Below are 16188 nucleotides of genomic sequence, written 5' to 3'. Positions count from 1 at the left end.
AATGCAAATCAAACGAACAGGATCGAACCGATGGACGCGGTCCAACAATGACCGATAACATTCTTCAACGACGTGGGAAATTTTTCTAGGAACGGTTAAACGTGTTTTTCATTAACACCTTCGTAACTGATCGTTCGAACGCGAACACCCATTGTAATGAAAATATAAATAATTGAAAAATTATATAGCGGATAATTCCTAATGGTAGCTCTCACATATTTCTTAAGGTGCATTGCGAATTCAATGATTGTTTTATGGCCCGCTTAGAAACTGATACAATAGAGTGGTTTACACAGAAGGATGGTTGAAAGTATCCGATAAAGCAACGATTTCACGCAAATTTTCATGGCATAGAAACCAAAGGAAAATTAAATTTCCCCGTGAAAAGTAGGCGTACGTTAGAGAGATAAGTTTGTAAAGGCACAAGGCCTTAGCCGGCGAACGTGTAATACTTTCACAGAAGCGTTAGAGCAAAGGTCATTCTTCCTTGGCAAATCCGAGACGAGTAACAAAGTTCAAGCATTCACCGTCATACTTACTGATTTCGCGAGACTACAATTGCTATACGGTGAAGAGAAAATGTTTATAAATCTCTACTATTTTCAATGAGCTCGCGAAAACTGATATATAAATAATTTTCATTTAAAACATACTAAATTGTTAATTTGTTAATTGTTAAATTGTTTAGGATGATTGAAATATATTCTAAATAATGCACTAATGAAAAGTAAATACAATATTGTACGTGTTATTAACGTTGCTGATATCAATTCTATAGTAAGGTCGAACGTCTTTTAAAGAGGCATCGTGACACACATTGTGCAACTAACATCAACCACACTTTCGATAATTTAAATGAGCTGTGACATTCAATGCAAATCGTGACGCGTATAAAATCAACAACGAGCAGACAACGGCTGAAGGAAGCACTGATTCCTTTTTAGCAACCCACGTAGGAAACAAACATAATTATTGTAATTAAAAATAATGAGCCCTTTAATACATTTTACAAAATTAATTTGATAAAATAATTGTGACTACTACGGTAGCGATTAACGTGTTAAATATTTGAGATAATATAAATAGAGATCATTAATCGAGAGTAATTATTGATTAATTAACAGAGACAATAAATAGTGATTATTCTTCATTAGATTAGAGCCATGCAAAGTAGGTTTATTATATATATCAAAGAAATTAAGAATTCAAGGTGGAATTGTGCAAAAACAAATAATAATTCATGAGAATATTAAACTAACCTGTATCGATGCGATGGCGGGCGTTGGTCTCGTTCGCCGGAAGAAGGTCGTCGTACTCCAGTGTCATCACATCCTTCACGTGAACCAGTATAATTACGGAGGTTATCAGCATCAACACCATCGTCACCACCGATCGGTTCACCGTCATTTTGATATTGGAAACACGCGTTTTATCGGCCACGAGAAATCCGTCGCGCGACACAAACTACGTCGTACGATCACATTTTCGCCACCCCGAAAGGCCCGCGCTTCGAAGATGAAAACTCGAGGTTAACGAGCGCCCGAAGCGTGACGTTCGAATGTCGGGGTTGCGTGCGAGACTCGAATCCATGCATAACATCAAACACGAACGAACAGGACGAAACGAGGACGAGAGAAAATTATAAACACACGAGAGCTCAGTTACGACCAACTCATCTTCGCGGCGTCTTCAAACTGATACGACGCGAAGTTGTCCCTTGAGGGATGCGTGATCGACGCATGCGCAGATCGAATCAGCCGTCATAATTACTGCGCATGTGACAGCGTCAAGTATTAAATGACCGCGTATACCGTTCACGGGTGAGAAACTCGAGGTCGGTGAAACTTCGCGAATCCTCTTCGTCCAGTCTCTCTCTCTCTCTCTCTGTCTCTTTCTCGCTCGTCCTTTTAAAATTCTCTCACCTCCTCGAGGGTTGTCAGTCAACAATACTCGGTTACACTCCTCGTCGCGTGTCACTCCCGTACACACGTAACTGAACACAGCTTACCGACTCGATAATAAGAAAAAACAATCGGGGTCGCGCGTGCTACCGGTTTTAAAAGAAGTGTGCGCTTGCCGCACGAGTCCATGCCGCACTGCTAGACGGCAGTCAGGTGTTTCAAGCAGCCGCCAAGCGACTCCACTACCATCTGTCGACCGATCACCGAACACTCGGTGTCGCGCTTAAGCAACTGGCGGGCTTTTCACGCGCACGTTCCCTTACCCTCGTTCCCTCTCTGTGTGTCACGTGGCCATTTCATTCATGGAGACAGGTCCTTTTACACTACGCGCATGTGTGTGCGTAAACGCCAACCCAGTGCACGGCAAGCCGTCCGACTGTTTTCTTTTTTCTCTTACATACCACTCAGTATCTGAAAGACATACATATAATATAGAAATTAAATCATTGTCCTCTTGTTATCATTGCATCACTTTCATATGTAACGAAGTATTGTTCAAACTTCACTTCTTTAATAAACCTATTTCGATGCCCTGCAAGATCTTCTTATAAAAATGCATACACCGTAACCGGCGGTTCTTCGAATCGACTCAACCAACGAAATCGATTCAAGGAATATTTAAATTTAAAATTTCGAATAATCGACGCGTGTCTTTCACACCCTATCCCCTTTTTCTTCTTTTAACATGCATCAATGATTCAAATTTGTATGCTACATAAATTTTGATTTGTAAACGTGTTGTACAGGAAAATGATAGTATATTTGTTTATAAAAAGATTCTGACGTTCCGTATTCTTCTTTAGGATACAGGTTTCTCCCTCTGCGATTACTAAACTTCAAACGTAGCGTGTAAATCTTACTCAACGTGGACAAAGCGTTTGCCAACCACCTTTTGAACAGTTTCCTGCACGAAAGCATCCGATTTGTTCGTTACCTACATTTCCTTATCCCCGCTGTGTCGCATTGTCTCTCTCTGCCATTCCGATCCCTAGCAAGGTAAAACCGCGTGGCAGTCACGTAAGCGGGACCTCTCCGCGAAGAGGACACGGATGCCTCGGTCTACCGGTATTTAATTAAGCCCGGTCGTTCGTGAAAAAAAGTCGTTGGTACAGGAAGCGATGGGTTTCGAGTACGCGAGCAGCGGACCGTAGTTCGAGCCCCGTTACGGGACAAATGCATTGGCGTAGCCTCGATCGACCACCATAACTTCGCTTTTATACGAATAATCCCGACACGGTAGCGTACAGACCACGCCGTTGCAGAATGCCGGTGCAACCTCTCCAAGGTATTCCAAGGGATCGCGAACTATGTCGACCTTAAAAATTATCGACACGAGGCAAGAGAGTAATGGTCAGAGCGTAACAACGGCTTTGTCTTTGTCGCACGATCTCCTTTTCACCTCTTATCTCGCTCTATCGCCACGAAAGGCAAAACGATCCGCTGTTTTTCACCCCGACAAGAAAATGAACGGTCGAGGAACTTCGAATCGTAGGTCGATCACGACGCGTGATCTCTGACTCGGTACATTTCTTGTCTTATTGGATACACGGAGGCAATTGTACGTGATTTTATTAGGTAAATAAAATGTACGTCTGCCCTGATTCTAGAAGGATTTTATCCCTGTTACGAGAATATGGCTGATGCGTAACTTCGGTATAATGCCTAAACGCGATATACTACGTACCAACGAAATTCTTCTATGGTTCTTCGCTTTATTCGCTCGTTTTTTCAAGCCTCGGGGGACATATTCTCACGAAATCCGGTTCTACTGGTTTGGGGTTAGATACGAAGGTGAAGTTTAGCTGCAGTGGCCCGAGAAATCGGCACCTCTGCTGATTACTACACAACATTGCATCGCATTAGATTAGTTCGTTTATTACGTAAAAGAATAGGGCTCGGCTGTAATAGCTGACGGGAGAAATTGAGACATTACATTTAGATACCAAAGGTAATTATTGAAATTCTTAGTCAACGTGTGCAACGAGAAAGGCGTGCACCATCCAGATAAAATAAAGACAATTAAGTTCTTGGAACAAAAGGGAAAATGTAAGGCTACACTAAGAAATTTGCCAGGTACATCCTAATTAACTCGACCTACATAACCGAGGTCCGTAAAAGGCAACGATGAAAAGAGATACGAGTAAATCGATGGTCCTCATTAGTCGAAACGTGAAAACGTCCTAATTTTTGATACAATAATCTCTATTAACTTCTCGCAAGTATATCCAATAGGAATTGGTCATTTATCGCTCGTTGGAATGTAATTTAGAAGGAATATCGCTTCTTTTCCTCGTTTTCCTAGCTCGATTCATACGAATAAATGAGAGGACATTAGTGGCGCTCACATTACTGGCTGTCACGTTCGCCAAGGGGATGAAATTTATTGCCTCAAATTGGTCACAAAATACGCCATAAGTCTCGTACAATTTACGACTGTACTAGCAATGTTGACGACGCAGCCCGCGAAATACGTCTCTCTCATATAATATTATACGAGGGCAATACGAGAGACCGGGTGCATTTAAATATTCATACGCAATGCATCACGCACCATACATCAGCTCGAGGCTGCGTGTGTTACGACCACGAAGCCGATCAAACGTACATACAGTATTCCTTTAATCCTTTCATTCACCCGTTCGATTTTTAAGTAACAGACAACATTTTTGTCTTAAGTTCATAACTTCCCTTTCCCCCCTTTTCATTTCTCCCCTTAAAGAAATATTTCCTTTTGCAAAAGTCATTTTTAATAAATTTTTCAAGTAACAATAGTCAAATTTATAATAAAGTTTACTATATTTGTTTTTAACAATTAAAGAAAAGTATTGTTTCAATACCTTAGATTGTTAATAGTATTTGTGATACTTTTTCATCCTATATGTTTCATACAGCTAAACGCTTTCTCCCTCTCAACGGGTTGTTAATTTCTCTCCGTAAGAGCCACGGCGGTAGGTTTAATTAAAAATTGAGGTGGTCAGAATATCAGGTAGAAGAATAAATTTAACGCGTACCAGCCATTAATTAGTGTACCACTTGCCGGCATTCTTGTTGTACAAGGCGGACGTTGCGTACACGCAGAAGGTGGGTTCGGAAAAAAAGCTACCACAAGTGCACCGATTTGTTTGTCCTGAGCTGGTGTAGTATGTAAAAACTGGGAACAGTAGTGCATAAAATATGCATAATACGTTTTCATTGGTACCATCAAGCTCGACCATTTATCTTTGTGAAAATTTTCGTACACCAAGAGTATTCATGAACTAGCTCTGTGCAATCATAAAACAAGGAGACGTGATTGCTGGTTTGAAGACATTATTTATAAATGGAAATCAAACATTCATATTTATAAAGCCAACTAGTTTAAGAACCTGATATTTTTTATTGAAAATAAAAAGTGAAGGTGCTGAGGGAGTCAGGAAGGGGTGCGCTACTTGAATGCTTGACGAACGCCCTACTGTCGGTACGCATTGTGGGTTGAATACCATAAATATTTCACCCACGAGAATACTACCCTTTACGCCTGGGTGGCGCGTTTCATGTATCAAACTCATTACTTTAATTCTACGAATTTCGATGCCACGTGTACCTGCGCATCGTTAAGGTTTTGCGCTTTCGAAGGACGCGAACAACGAAGTAAGTGGCGTTCAATTATAAACGTAAACAGAAGTCGCGGCATCTGATATTGACAACACCAATGTCACGAAACTCGATATCGGGAACCGGCTTAATGGGACACGATAAAGACGATCCACGTAGCCGTGGGATCCGATACAAAAGAGCCCGGACCCATGGGAATCGACAGCGACGATCTTGAACACGTAGGATCCAATACTAACGACCCCAACTTCTTAGAATGCAGTACGAACAATTTCGAACTCGTTAAATGCCATCGAAACTATTCTGATATCATTTATTTAGGGTCTATAAGTTCGTGTATACAAGCAAAGGGATCGAGTTCAAACGTCTGAAATGTGTTAAGATCTCTGAAATTCTGGAAACTAAGAAGGTTTAGAACTTTAGGGACCAACCTGATCAAAAGAGCGTGATTTGAATCAAGGCATTCTAACGAGGACTTCGTGATTCGAAACATTACATAATCTCGGGATATATCAGGACCCAACAGGATCCCCTCAGTTGGAACTTCCTAGAATCCCCAAAGGCTCTGGAACCTCTTATCATTCCAATCCAACAATTTCTAAGAATAGCACGAAGTAGCATCACACGACCGTTTTTTCTATGCAGTACACAGCTCAATTTGTTATTCCTTCTAATGCACCAGTCGGAAAACACTTCGAAGAGAATCCTAAACACGAAGAGAAGTGGTCGCGGTAAGAACTTGCCAAGAGAAACAATTAACTCTGCACGAACACATTTACAGCTGCTGAGTTTCGCGAGCAATGAACTCATGGGAAATGCTCGAGCCGTGCCATGAAGCTACTACAAACGCTCCCGATCTTCATTACTATGTGTCTAGTTACTTATAGCGTTGAACTTGCATATTTAACACATAGTACTAGCAAATTGTTCAGGTGCAAACACCTTGCATCAATAAAATCAGTACATTCATAGTAGTTCAATAATTTTTTAGTTTAGTGAAATGAATTTATTTCTGAACTTGCTCGAGAAATATGTAGTTGGATGAAATTTTTGCTCGCTTATACTCGATCGTATTTAGTGAAATTTAAGAATTCTTCTTTCTTATGTTAATGCCCTCCTTCCACGCATCTTTGCCCATTGTATGCGTATTGAAATTGTGTTTAACCGAATACATAAAGTAGAGAATAAAGCCACATTAAATATAAAGATACAACGGGATATTGTGCTTGATACTTGAATAGGTGGTTGAATGAACGACTGATTGTTTTCGACGATTACACATCGTGTCGACAATTAGTTCAAGTAAAAGGAAACGTGAACATCGTATAGTCTCTGGCAAAAAGTGAACCAAAATGATTGTCTACCAAAGTTTTTTTTTTTTTAAAGAATCTTTATGTATACAGACACGTACACCTGGGAAACATACCTCGTCAAGGAATTCACGAACAATGTGCAATAGAGTCTCGTACACACGTAGCTCGAGGAATTTTTAAAAGAATTTTTCTAGGCACGCACAATGTGCAGCAGATCGGCCAAGTGAGATACAGCGAGTGGGAATACAGAAGAGAAGCCTCTGTAACGGTATAAAATATAGTCGAATTGTTGCTCGTAGAAAACAAGAAATGGAGCACGCGGTCTTTTTCCCCCGAGGACGATCTAGATTACAGAATAAAACGCGCATTACGAAGGGGGCCACATTTCCTCGTGGTATCTGTAGGTACACTGGATACAAGACGAGATTTCCATACGACTTTATTTCAGAAACTCGTTCTTCTATTTGTACACCACCTAACAACAGAACCGTTTTCATAAAATCTATATTACAGGGAAAGTTTGAAAATATTTATGATAAAGAAATTCAATTGCAACATGTATAGGTTTAAATAAATTGCATCCGTAATGTACTTACATGATGTTTCATTCCCATTAGATAGTATAATCTTATTTGCAAATAACGAACAACAAACTGCCACCTTTTTGTCAATTTGAAATTTTCGCACGGCACCATTAACAATGATCTCGAGTCTTAAGTAATATCCTGCAGTGACAGCAACGGATATTACCTACTTCGACTTCGTACAAAATAGACGTTGCGATCCTTTCCGATGCTCATTGAGAAACGCTATTCGAATAATATCCTTAGCAATAATTGCTTCGGTCACGAAGACGGCAAGCATTGTTTCCGATGTCTCAATCCAGTTACCAGAACATTTGATCGGTCCTCTTTAGTATCGGGTACCATTTTTATGATCTAGCTATGTTAGACATTGAAAATAGACCAATAGGTTTCAAATTACACTTTGTAAATGTTTAGTATATTTGGCATGCATCATCTGTTATATATAAAATTACATAAATTACATAAAATTTCAAAATTTCAAACTAATATTTAATCTGTAAAACGTAATCTGTAACATATTTAAAATATATATACATAACAATAAATTACAATATGTGGCACTGACAGCGACAACAGTCACCAGTACACCTATAAGATTTCATAAACTTCAGTTCTGGAGATGATCGGGCAGGTCCTAAATTCAAAGAATCCTCACTCTCTTCACTTAGCTCTTCAATGCTAAATGTGTCAGTAAGATCTTGTTTATGCTTTGAAGAATCTTTTGATTTATTTATTGGAAAGAGAGTCATTTCACCTTCACTAAAAATACACAGGTACATACTATTGAAATCTATATACATTACATAAATTTATACATACCTTTCACTGTCACAATGCCAATACTCAACAAGAGGAAGATGTTCCTTATTTTTATTTGGTATAGGAAGTCTTTGAATGGATATTAAACCAGTTGTGCTACTACCACCTCCACATCCCTTATCATACTTTGGCAACTTTACATAATCTGAGTTACGTTGAATACGCTTTGCTTGTTCAATTCTTGCCTCTGTTCAAAATAAAAACATGTTTATAGAAAGTTATAAATGATACCATGTGTATAAACAACAAATTAATAACAATACCTAGCTTCCTTTGTAGCTGCTTAGTAGTAGAATTATGTTGTAATGTTTGTGTCTGATTGCTGCTAGAGCTGCTATCACTACCCTGAAAATGTATAAAATATAATGTATTATTGTATATTTCTCTATTCGCTAAATAAAATATAAAACATGCCTTTGTGGTTTACAGAATGAATAAAGAAATGTAAGGAATTGTGTATTTACCAAAAAAAGTCTCTCATCTTCTACATGACTAGTAGTTTTTGGATCACTATCAATTCCGCTATCTTCCATCACAAAATAAAAATATATACTAAACTAAAGACTTATTCTCACAACTCATCTGAAATAAAATGTAACATATTTTCAAACCAATAACTAAAAATTTGTTACACACAATACCATATTAATATAATGATATTTCATGAAATCATTGCTAAAGCAATATCTTCTATTATATGAATGTTTAACAACAGTGCAAAACTCCACCTTTATACACTATCATTTGTAACATACAGGCACTTTGAACAGATACTTAAAGAATAACAATTTATTCTGCAATATATTATAATGTATAAATAATACATATTCTATTACATAAACACATGCTTATTTAAAAACAATTTGGAAATTTTTACTCACAAATATTTACAAGTTATTCTGACTTATCTACAAGTAGCAAGCATGTTTGCATTATCATGGTATGACCCATTATTGATTTTCTTCCATCTATATAACCACGCAAAATATTTGAAAATTGCGACCCTTATTCAAAATATAATCCTGTATGATTAAATAAACATGTTGTTTTTGAAAGAAAGATCATACATTGATTATTGGATGTATCAAATACTGCTTACTGTATACATGCACTTATATATACATATGTATAAGAAAAATTCTCATTATATTTAAATTAAACGCCTTTGTAAATATTAATAACGCAATTTTAATAAATTATCATGCACTATCACGTCCTTTTTTTAAATGGTATACAAGTTATTGTATAACAATATAATAAGTCTCCTAGGAAACCATAACTTATTGTTCTTTGCTTACTATATACACATATTGTATAAAGCAAAATAGTTTATTTCAAGGAAAAATAGATAACAGAGAAGTACTAAATTGAGCTGTTTGTACATATAATTGAATTATAAATAATTTATAACACAAGAACAATGCCTTTCACAAATATTAGAGGGACTGTATCCAGAACACCAGACTTAGTAAAAGTTAGTATTTAAAGAAAAATTCAAATATATTGAAAGAAAAATTAATAATCATTTATTATGTGTATTTAGCGCCAAAGTTTTATGAAAAGTCGTGTAGACCTAGGTGGTGGTGATGTAGATTGGATGCGAGGAAAAGGCTTTCTTAAACCAGAAGATCAGTTACAATTAGCAGATGCAGTATGTCCAGCTTCCTTATACTAACACATTCTATAGCTAAACACATTTTTCATTTTAAAAATAAAATTTTAGGAATTACAAGAAGAATTTGCAAGAGTTTTAACTATACATAATACAAGAGTTCCAGATTCTTTAATTGAATGGTCATGGAAATTTAAGAATTTTATAAAACTACCTCCTCCACCACATTTAGTAACTCTTTTAAATGTACCTGGAATGATATTACATAAAGATTCAGAAGAAGCAAAAGTACAGCTGGCAGGTGGACTTGGTAAGACTCCATAGAAAACATTTTAAAAAATTATAATTAATATAATATCCTAACAGATAAGAAAATTGTTAATATTTCATTATAGTGACAGACATAGAAGTACCAGCTCCTCAAAAGTTTGAAGAAGATGATGAAGCAGAAGAGGGAGAAGAAGAAGAAGAGGAAGAAAGGGAAGAAGGGGAAGAAAGAGATGAAATACAAGAGGGTAAAATTAACAATGTACAGAATAGAAAATTGTATAAAATATAAGTGCTTTTAATTGCAGAGGAATTACCAAAGCCAACGGAAGTCGAGGCAGAGCATAAAGAACCTGAAGCTGATCAGGAACATGAACCAGATGAAGAAGAAATAGAACACATAAAACCTAAAAAATTACCAAATCAATTTAACTTTTGTGAAAGAGCTGCTTTGACTTACAGTAATCCTCTGCGAGTGAGTTTATACAAATTTAAATCGAATAAAATATGATATCTATATTTAATTGTTCTAATTCTACAGGAAATGAGTACCCAAACAGTACCACCACCAACAGCTATATTTAATACTCATGTTTTTCAATGGACAATCTTTGATGAATACCAGGCATGTATTCTACATAAATTTAATTAGAATTACATACATGAATTACATGTCCTAGTTTATATTATAGGAAGATTTTGCTCAACAACAACGTGAAAGAGAAAAAGAAAGAAGAATTCCAGTTGTACAACCAAAGAAGGAAGATTTAAAGAAGAAAGCTCAAACAGAATCTATGGCACTAATGTCGAGAATGTTACAAGCTGCAAAAACATTAGAACGAATGGTGAACCAAAATATTTTTGATGAAATATTACAAGGTCAATATTTTATTTAATTATAGTTACAAAATTGTATCTTATTCCGTAATATATTTATCAAATAATTATAGATTACAGATATTGGGATGATCCAAGTGACGAATTTAAGAACGGAGAAGGCTCATTGCTACCCTTATGGAAATTTAGTTACGAAAAAACTAAAAAGCATCATGTTACAGACTTATGCTTTAACAATAGATATTACGATTTATTTGCAGTATCTTATGGAACAAGTTAGTAGAACAAATGTTCTTATGATTTAAGTATATTATAAACACCTATGTATTGTTTCAGTGTCATTTAGTAGTATGATAACAAACGGAGCAATATGTTTATTTAGCTTAAAAAATCCATCATATCCAGAATGGATATGCTCAACAGAATCTCCAGTAATGTGTTTAGCTTTTAGTGAACAACATCCACATCTTTTAGTGATTGGTAAAGATAACAATAATATATTCTTATAGATCTATATTAAATATAGTATTGTTATTAATAAGAAACTTAGTCTTCTTTTACAATTAAGGTACTACAGATGGTGCAGTAGCTGTCTATAATATCATGTTACCACCAACAGCTCCTCAATATAAGAGTAATGATGTTGTTCAAAAACATGGAGGTATTGTATGGGAGGTTCGTTTAGTAGTAAAAATATCATACTTTTAAAAGTATATTATACCATTGGTGCATTATTTATTACATGTAATGTTCAAGGTATGTTGGGCACCAGATACAGAAGAAGGTAATTTGGCATTTTACAGTGTCAGCATCGACGGAAAAATTAACTACTGGATATTAAATCAAAATGATCTTGGTTTAACAACTGTAATGACGTTGTTTTTGGACCGTCCTCCGATACCTGGACCGGATGGTACTATGATCACACTTAAAGGTAACATAATTCATCTTTTTAATATTAAACCATCACTTTGCTAATGTTTTTTATACTTAGGATGTGGAACATGCCTAGTATTTCATCCTGCAGATCAAAATATATTTTTAGTTGGAACAGAAGAAGGAACAATTTATAAATGCAATACAGCATATAGTAGCGTTTATATGAAAACTTATAATGAAGCACATAATATGCCAATATACAGAATAGTATTTAACAAATTCAATTCTAGCATATTTGCAAGCTGTTCAGGTGACTGGAGAATAAAAATATGGGAAGATGATAGAATGTAAGAATGAATAAACTAAATATTAAATATTTATAATTATTATATCCCTCTTAATTAATCTAAATGTAGGGAGCCTCTGTTTATGTTTGATCTTGGTGTTCCAATTGGAGATGTTCAATGGGCACCATATAGTTCAACAGTACTAGCTTGTGTTTCAAATGATGGTAAAGTTACAGTATTTGATCTAAATGTAAATAAATATAGACCAATATGTAGTCAACAAATTGTTAACAGAAAAAAAAATAAACCAACTCGACTTGCATTCAACAATAAACTGCCATTCATTATAGTTGGCGATGATAAGTAAGTATTTACGATTTTATTTATTACATGAACAGTATTATGGCGTTTACTTCAATACCTTAATTTATTATGTTTCATGCTAACAGAGGCACTATAAATACATTAAAATTATCACCAAATCTTAGACTAAAAGTAAAACCAACAAAAAAACAGCTTCATTTAACACATACGGAATTAGAAGTTATGAAATTAGAAAGATTATTAAGCTTTGTACGTGAACCGCCTGTATTAATACCACCAAAAGACGAAAGGACTTAATGAAATCAAATCTTTAAGATTTCTTTTTAAAAATAAAATCTATTTAGAAATTCTATGCTTCGGGTTATTTACCTATAATTTATACTAACAATTTTATTAATTTGTTTATACATCTATTTTAAAATGTCACTCTGTAACAATTGTAAAACATCTTTTAATTTTTTGTAAACATCAACACTTTATTAACATTTTTTATAACAGAAAATACATATCAATATACGTCTTTATAAATAAATTGGCACTAAATTTAGAATACATTTAAAACATTATTATAATTTACAAATTTAAACTTACTATCTACAGTAGCTGTAACATTTTCTAAACTAGAAGCAATTATTAACCATTATGAAACTACTTTAATATTCCCTCTTGTAACTAGAGTTGTTAAAGTTCTTGCAATTCCATATATGTAACAATAGATCATAGCTTTATAAGACTATTTTTAAATATTATTAAAGAATAAATTGGAGCCATAGTTTACCAAAATCATGCACACTACCTATATATGTCTTAGGTAGTGTTGTATATATTTAAATATGTAGTTATTATATTTAATAATTTAAATTAACGTCAATAATTTAATGTCATACTCAAGTTTCTGTAAACTTAATATAAAATATTATCATTGCACAAATCTTATTTTCAAATAGAGTAATCACTGGCTATCACAGTGTCTCGTAAGATTTTTAAAAATATTAAAATAAATATTACGCATCGAAATAGATTACAATACTGAAATAAATAAGAAATAAGAAATAAATAAGGAAAATTTATTACAAAAGTAATTCGTATAAAAATGTATAAAAAAATTAAATAAAATTAATTCAAAGGAAACTATTCTTCGGAGTATCAATGAATACTAATATAATCGGTATATATTATTTTAAAAATTATTAAGTAGCCTATATTTAAAACTAAATGATTTCTAAATTTTTGGCACATCTGTGTTTTGTAAAAGAAAATTAAAACTGTAGCTGTTGAAATTTTATAACTCATCAGATAACATATCCCAATATTGTATTTAAAATGATTTAAAACTTTGTTAGGAACTTGTGACACTATTTGATAATTTATTGTTGGTAAAGTAGAGGAAATAAATAATTACTTAAATGTAACAAAAATTTAAGTTAACGTCTACATACTCAGTATGCATTCTAGAAAATATCCCTCTTTAACTATCACACTGAACCCCTAGTAAAATTACTAATAATTCGTACTTTATAATACAATTGTATTAGCACTTATGAAATACTGGAAAATAATATTTCTTTTACGAAAACACTACAATATATTTGTAATCCAACTTTTTAATAATATTTATTAATTCGGATATTTCAAAGTAGTAAGAAAAACATGTAAAACTGATTACATTTTTATGTAAGATCATTAATAATTATATAAGGTATGTTGTATATATAAGAATTATTTTATATTTTTATCTTTATATGCCATTTGCTACGAAATTAACATTTAATAAATATAAAACCTACAAAGAAATTTTACCAGGGAGCTCTGGATTCTCTATCACACCTCTGAAATATTTCAATTCTAAAAAATCCCTAATATTGTTTGGGCATGGCACTTGCCTGCCAGCAAATTCAATAGTAGACATTGGATGAAGAAATTGTTCTGGAAAGTCTTTATTGTTTAAAAACCATGCATCTTTAACCATAGAACCATTTTTTGCATAAAATGGAAGTACATTTACAGTTAAATGATTTATCCTAGAATACTGTACTTTAAAAAATTCCCCTTCTGTTGCCTTCTCCCAAACAAAACCATGATTATCAACAACTGGTTTATTCATAGCTTTAATTAACCATGGTGATCTCTCAAGATCATCACGGTTTACCCCTATTTGTACTTCATGATCCCATGGCAAAATATCACCATTCCTCATAGCACCAAGTAAAGATCCACTTTCTAACCAAAATCGGATACCAACCTCTTCTAATTTATCAAATACATGATGAGCAACTTTTCTCAATCCTGAGAGACAGCAAGGTGGAGTATATCTATTCTGATAAAGATATGATGGTACACCGTTTACGACTGATCCAAAGCATCTACTGCTTTCTCTTGAACAACCATACCATTCTATAGCATTGGAAAGCCTTATAACTTTTTTAATTCCTAATTTTTCAAACAGCGACCGTTCGCGGATTTGATGTAATTGTTGTACTTTCCACTGAGATTGTTGATTTCTATATAATGGCTTTCCTTCATTGAAATGATAATCAGATAATATGTGAATCTGATAACACATAGTAAAGCATGCTTTAAAATGAACATGACTAATTTATAATTAACAGTATAATGATAGAAAGATAAATAACAAACCTTTATACTTAATGCAGTTGTTTGAATATATAATGCATCAGTTAAAGGTAAAAGAAAAGGATCAGTTAATTTTCTTAATAGCTTTGTTTCAAACATAGTAGCATGCTTTCCATTCACACTGTCACATTCATTGCCTGTAGTATGTGAAAATCTGAGGCTCCATTCTTTTACTTTTAAATCTATGTTGATACAATTTAATGTTATGCTTCCTATTGGTATAGTTACTATACCTAATTTTGCTGTTTGCGCAATAGTATCCTATGAAAGAATTAATTTTAAATGTATATTTAGTAGAATACATCAGTAGTATTAATATTAATTTGATCTTTACCTGTATGATTTGTTTAGAAGGAAGTCTGCTACCATCAGGTAAATATAACACATACTTTGTACGTATGTAGAAAAGTGGATTTCTTTCATCATTAGATTTATTGAATTCTGGCTGCAAACTTACTAATTTAACATTTTGCATACTTTCATTGGCAAAATCTAATTCTAATGGAGGATATGGTAACTCATTGCATACTATTAAAATAGGTATAGTAGGAAAAAAGTTTAACACAGATTCTACAGTGGAGGTCACATCATTTTCAAATGTTTCAAATTGTCGTATAACTACTGTTACTAATCGAGCTAATCGTCGATGAAGTTTTTGCGGAGGATCAGGTGTTACCATGCTTGGTGTCAACAACCGCAAAGTATTTTGTGTTGTAAATAACCTCCATATCCTATGCCATACAATGATATTACCTAAAAGTGCAAGCACTAGTAATGTTCTTACAAACTTAAAGCGCATAATTATCGGGTATTTTGTAATGTCATTGTATGTCAAACTTTCTTTCACTTAATTCCTATACCATTGCACACCTAAATAATGTTTAAATATTTGACAAATTTCTTCGGCATGTTTCAATTCATACCTATTCAGCACTGCCAATCTACTACTTTTCAGTACAAAATGTGATAGTGATAATTGAGACACTGTTTGTGAATCTAAGCGTAAACTTATTATAAAATTATCAGTTTTGATATTATTTAACAAAGATTATGGTTTAGTCTAATGTTTAACGA

General features: G+C 34.1%; 4 protein-coding genes across 8 annotated transcripts in view; 1 reads left to right on the top strand and 3 right to left on the bottom strand.

Annotated features, from left to right (window-relative positions):
• LOC117605763 (uncharacterized) overlaps positions 1–2085 on the bottom strand; it is a 146278-nt gene extending 144193 nt beyond the window's left edge. Inside the window, exon 1 of the mRNA XM_034327463.2 lies at positions 1260–2085. Within this exon, the coding sequence (XP_034183354.2) occupies positions 1260–1407 (148 nt within the window). The 5' untranslated portion in view covers positions 1408–2085. The remainder of the gene's footprint in view (positions 1–1259) is intronic.
• A 5768-nt stretch (positions 2086–7853) lies between these two features.
• On the bottom strand, positions 7854–9598 carry LOC117605572 (uncharacterized). Of its 4 annotated transcripts, XM_034327061.2 has the most exons (6): positions 9156–9326; positions 9003–9068; positions 8739–8856; positions 8538–8619; positions 8275–8461; positions 7854–8214 (listed from the first exon to the last, which is right to left on the bottom strand). In XM_034327061.2, the coding sequence occupies exons 3-6, from the start codon at positions 8805–8807 to the stop codon at positions 8001–8003; spliced, it is 552 nt and encodes a 183-aa protein (XP_034182952.1). In that variant the 5' UTR covers positions 8808–8856; positions 9003–9068; positions 9156–9326; the 3' UTR covers positions 7854–8000. The 4 variants fall into 4 exon arrangements, with proteins under 4 accessions (XP_034182952.1, XP_034182951.1, XP_076548084.1 ...); XM_034327060.2 differs by lacking the exons at positions 9003–9068; positions 9156–9326 and adding an exon at positions 9342–9598; XM_076691969.1 differs by lacking the exons at positions 9003–9068; positions 9156–9326 and adding an exon at positions 9374–9598.
• On the top strand, positions 9585–12907 carry LOC117605569 (dynein intermediate chain 2, ciliary). 2 transcript variants are annotated; one of them, XM_034327051.1, is made up of 15 exons: positions 9585–9748; positions 9818–9925; positions 9998–10196; positions 10282–10401; positions 10462–10628; positions 10695–10778; positions 10846–11032; positions 11104–11265; positions 11327–11470; positions 11559–11665; positions 11747–11924; positions 11985–12216; positions 12286–12380; positions 12451–12519; positions 12606–12746. In XM_034327051.1, exons 1-14 carry the CDS (start codon positions 9695–9697, stop codon positions 12504–12506), a joined length of 1893 nt encoding a protein of 630 aa, XP_034182942.1. In that variant the 5' UTR covers positions 9585–9694; the 3' UTR covers positions 12507–12519; positions 12606–12746. The 2 variants fall into 2 exon arrangements, with proteins under 2 accessions (XP_034182942.1, XP_034182941.1); XM_034327050.1 differs by having other exon boundaries at positions 12286–12519; positions 12606–12907.
• Positions 12908–13097: 190 nt separating this feature from the next.
• Positions 13098–16090, bottom strand: LOC117605570 (ribitol 5-phosphate transferase FKRP). Its single transcript, XM_034327052.2, has 3 exons — positions 15449–16090; positions 15118–15375; positions 13098–15031 (listed from the first exon to the last, which is right to left on the bottom strand). Exons 1-3 carry the CDS (start codon positions 15911–15913, stop codon positions 14264–14266), a joined length of 1491 nt encoding a protein of 496 aa, XP_034182943.1. The 5' UTR covers positions 15914–16090; the 3' UTR covers positions 13098–14263.
• Between the last annotated feature and the right edge of the window lie 98 nt (positions 16091–16188).

This window comes from Osmia lignaria, chromosome 14 (assembly GCF_051020975.1).
Source record: "Osmia lignaria lignaria isolate PbOS001 chromosome 14, iyOsmLign1, whole genome shotgun sequence".
NCBI lineage: Eukaryota > Metazoa > Arthropoda > Insecta > Hymenoptera > Megachilidae > Osmia > Osmia lignaria.
The sequence above is the reverse complement of the archived record's forward strand: the minus strand, read 5'-3'. Positions and strand labels throughout refer to the sequence as shown.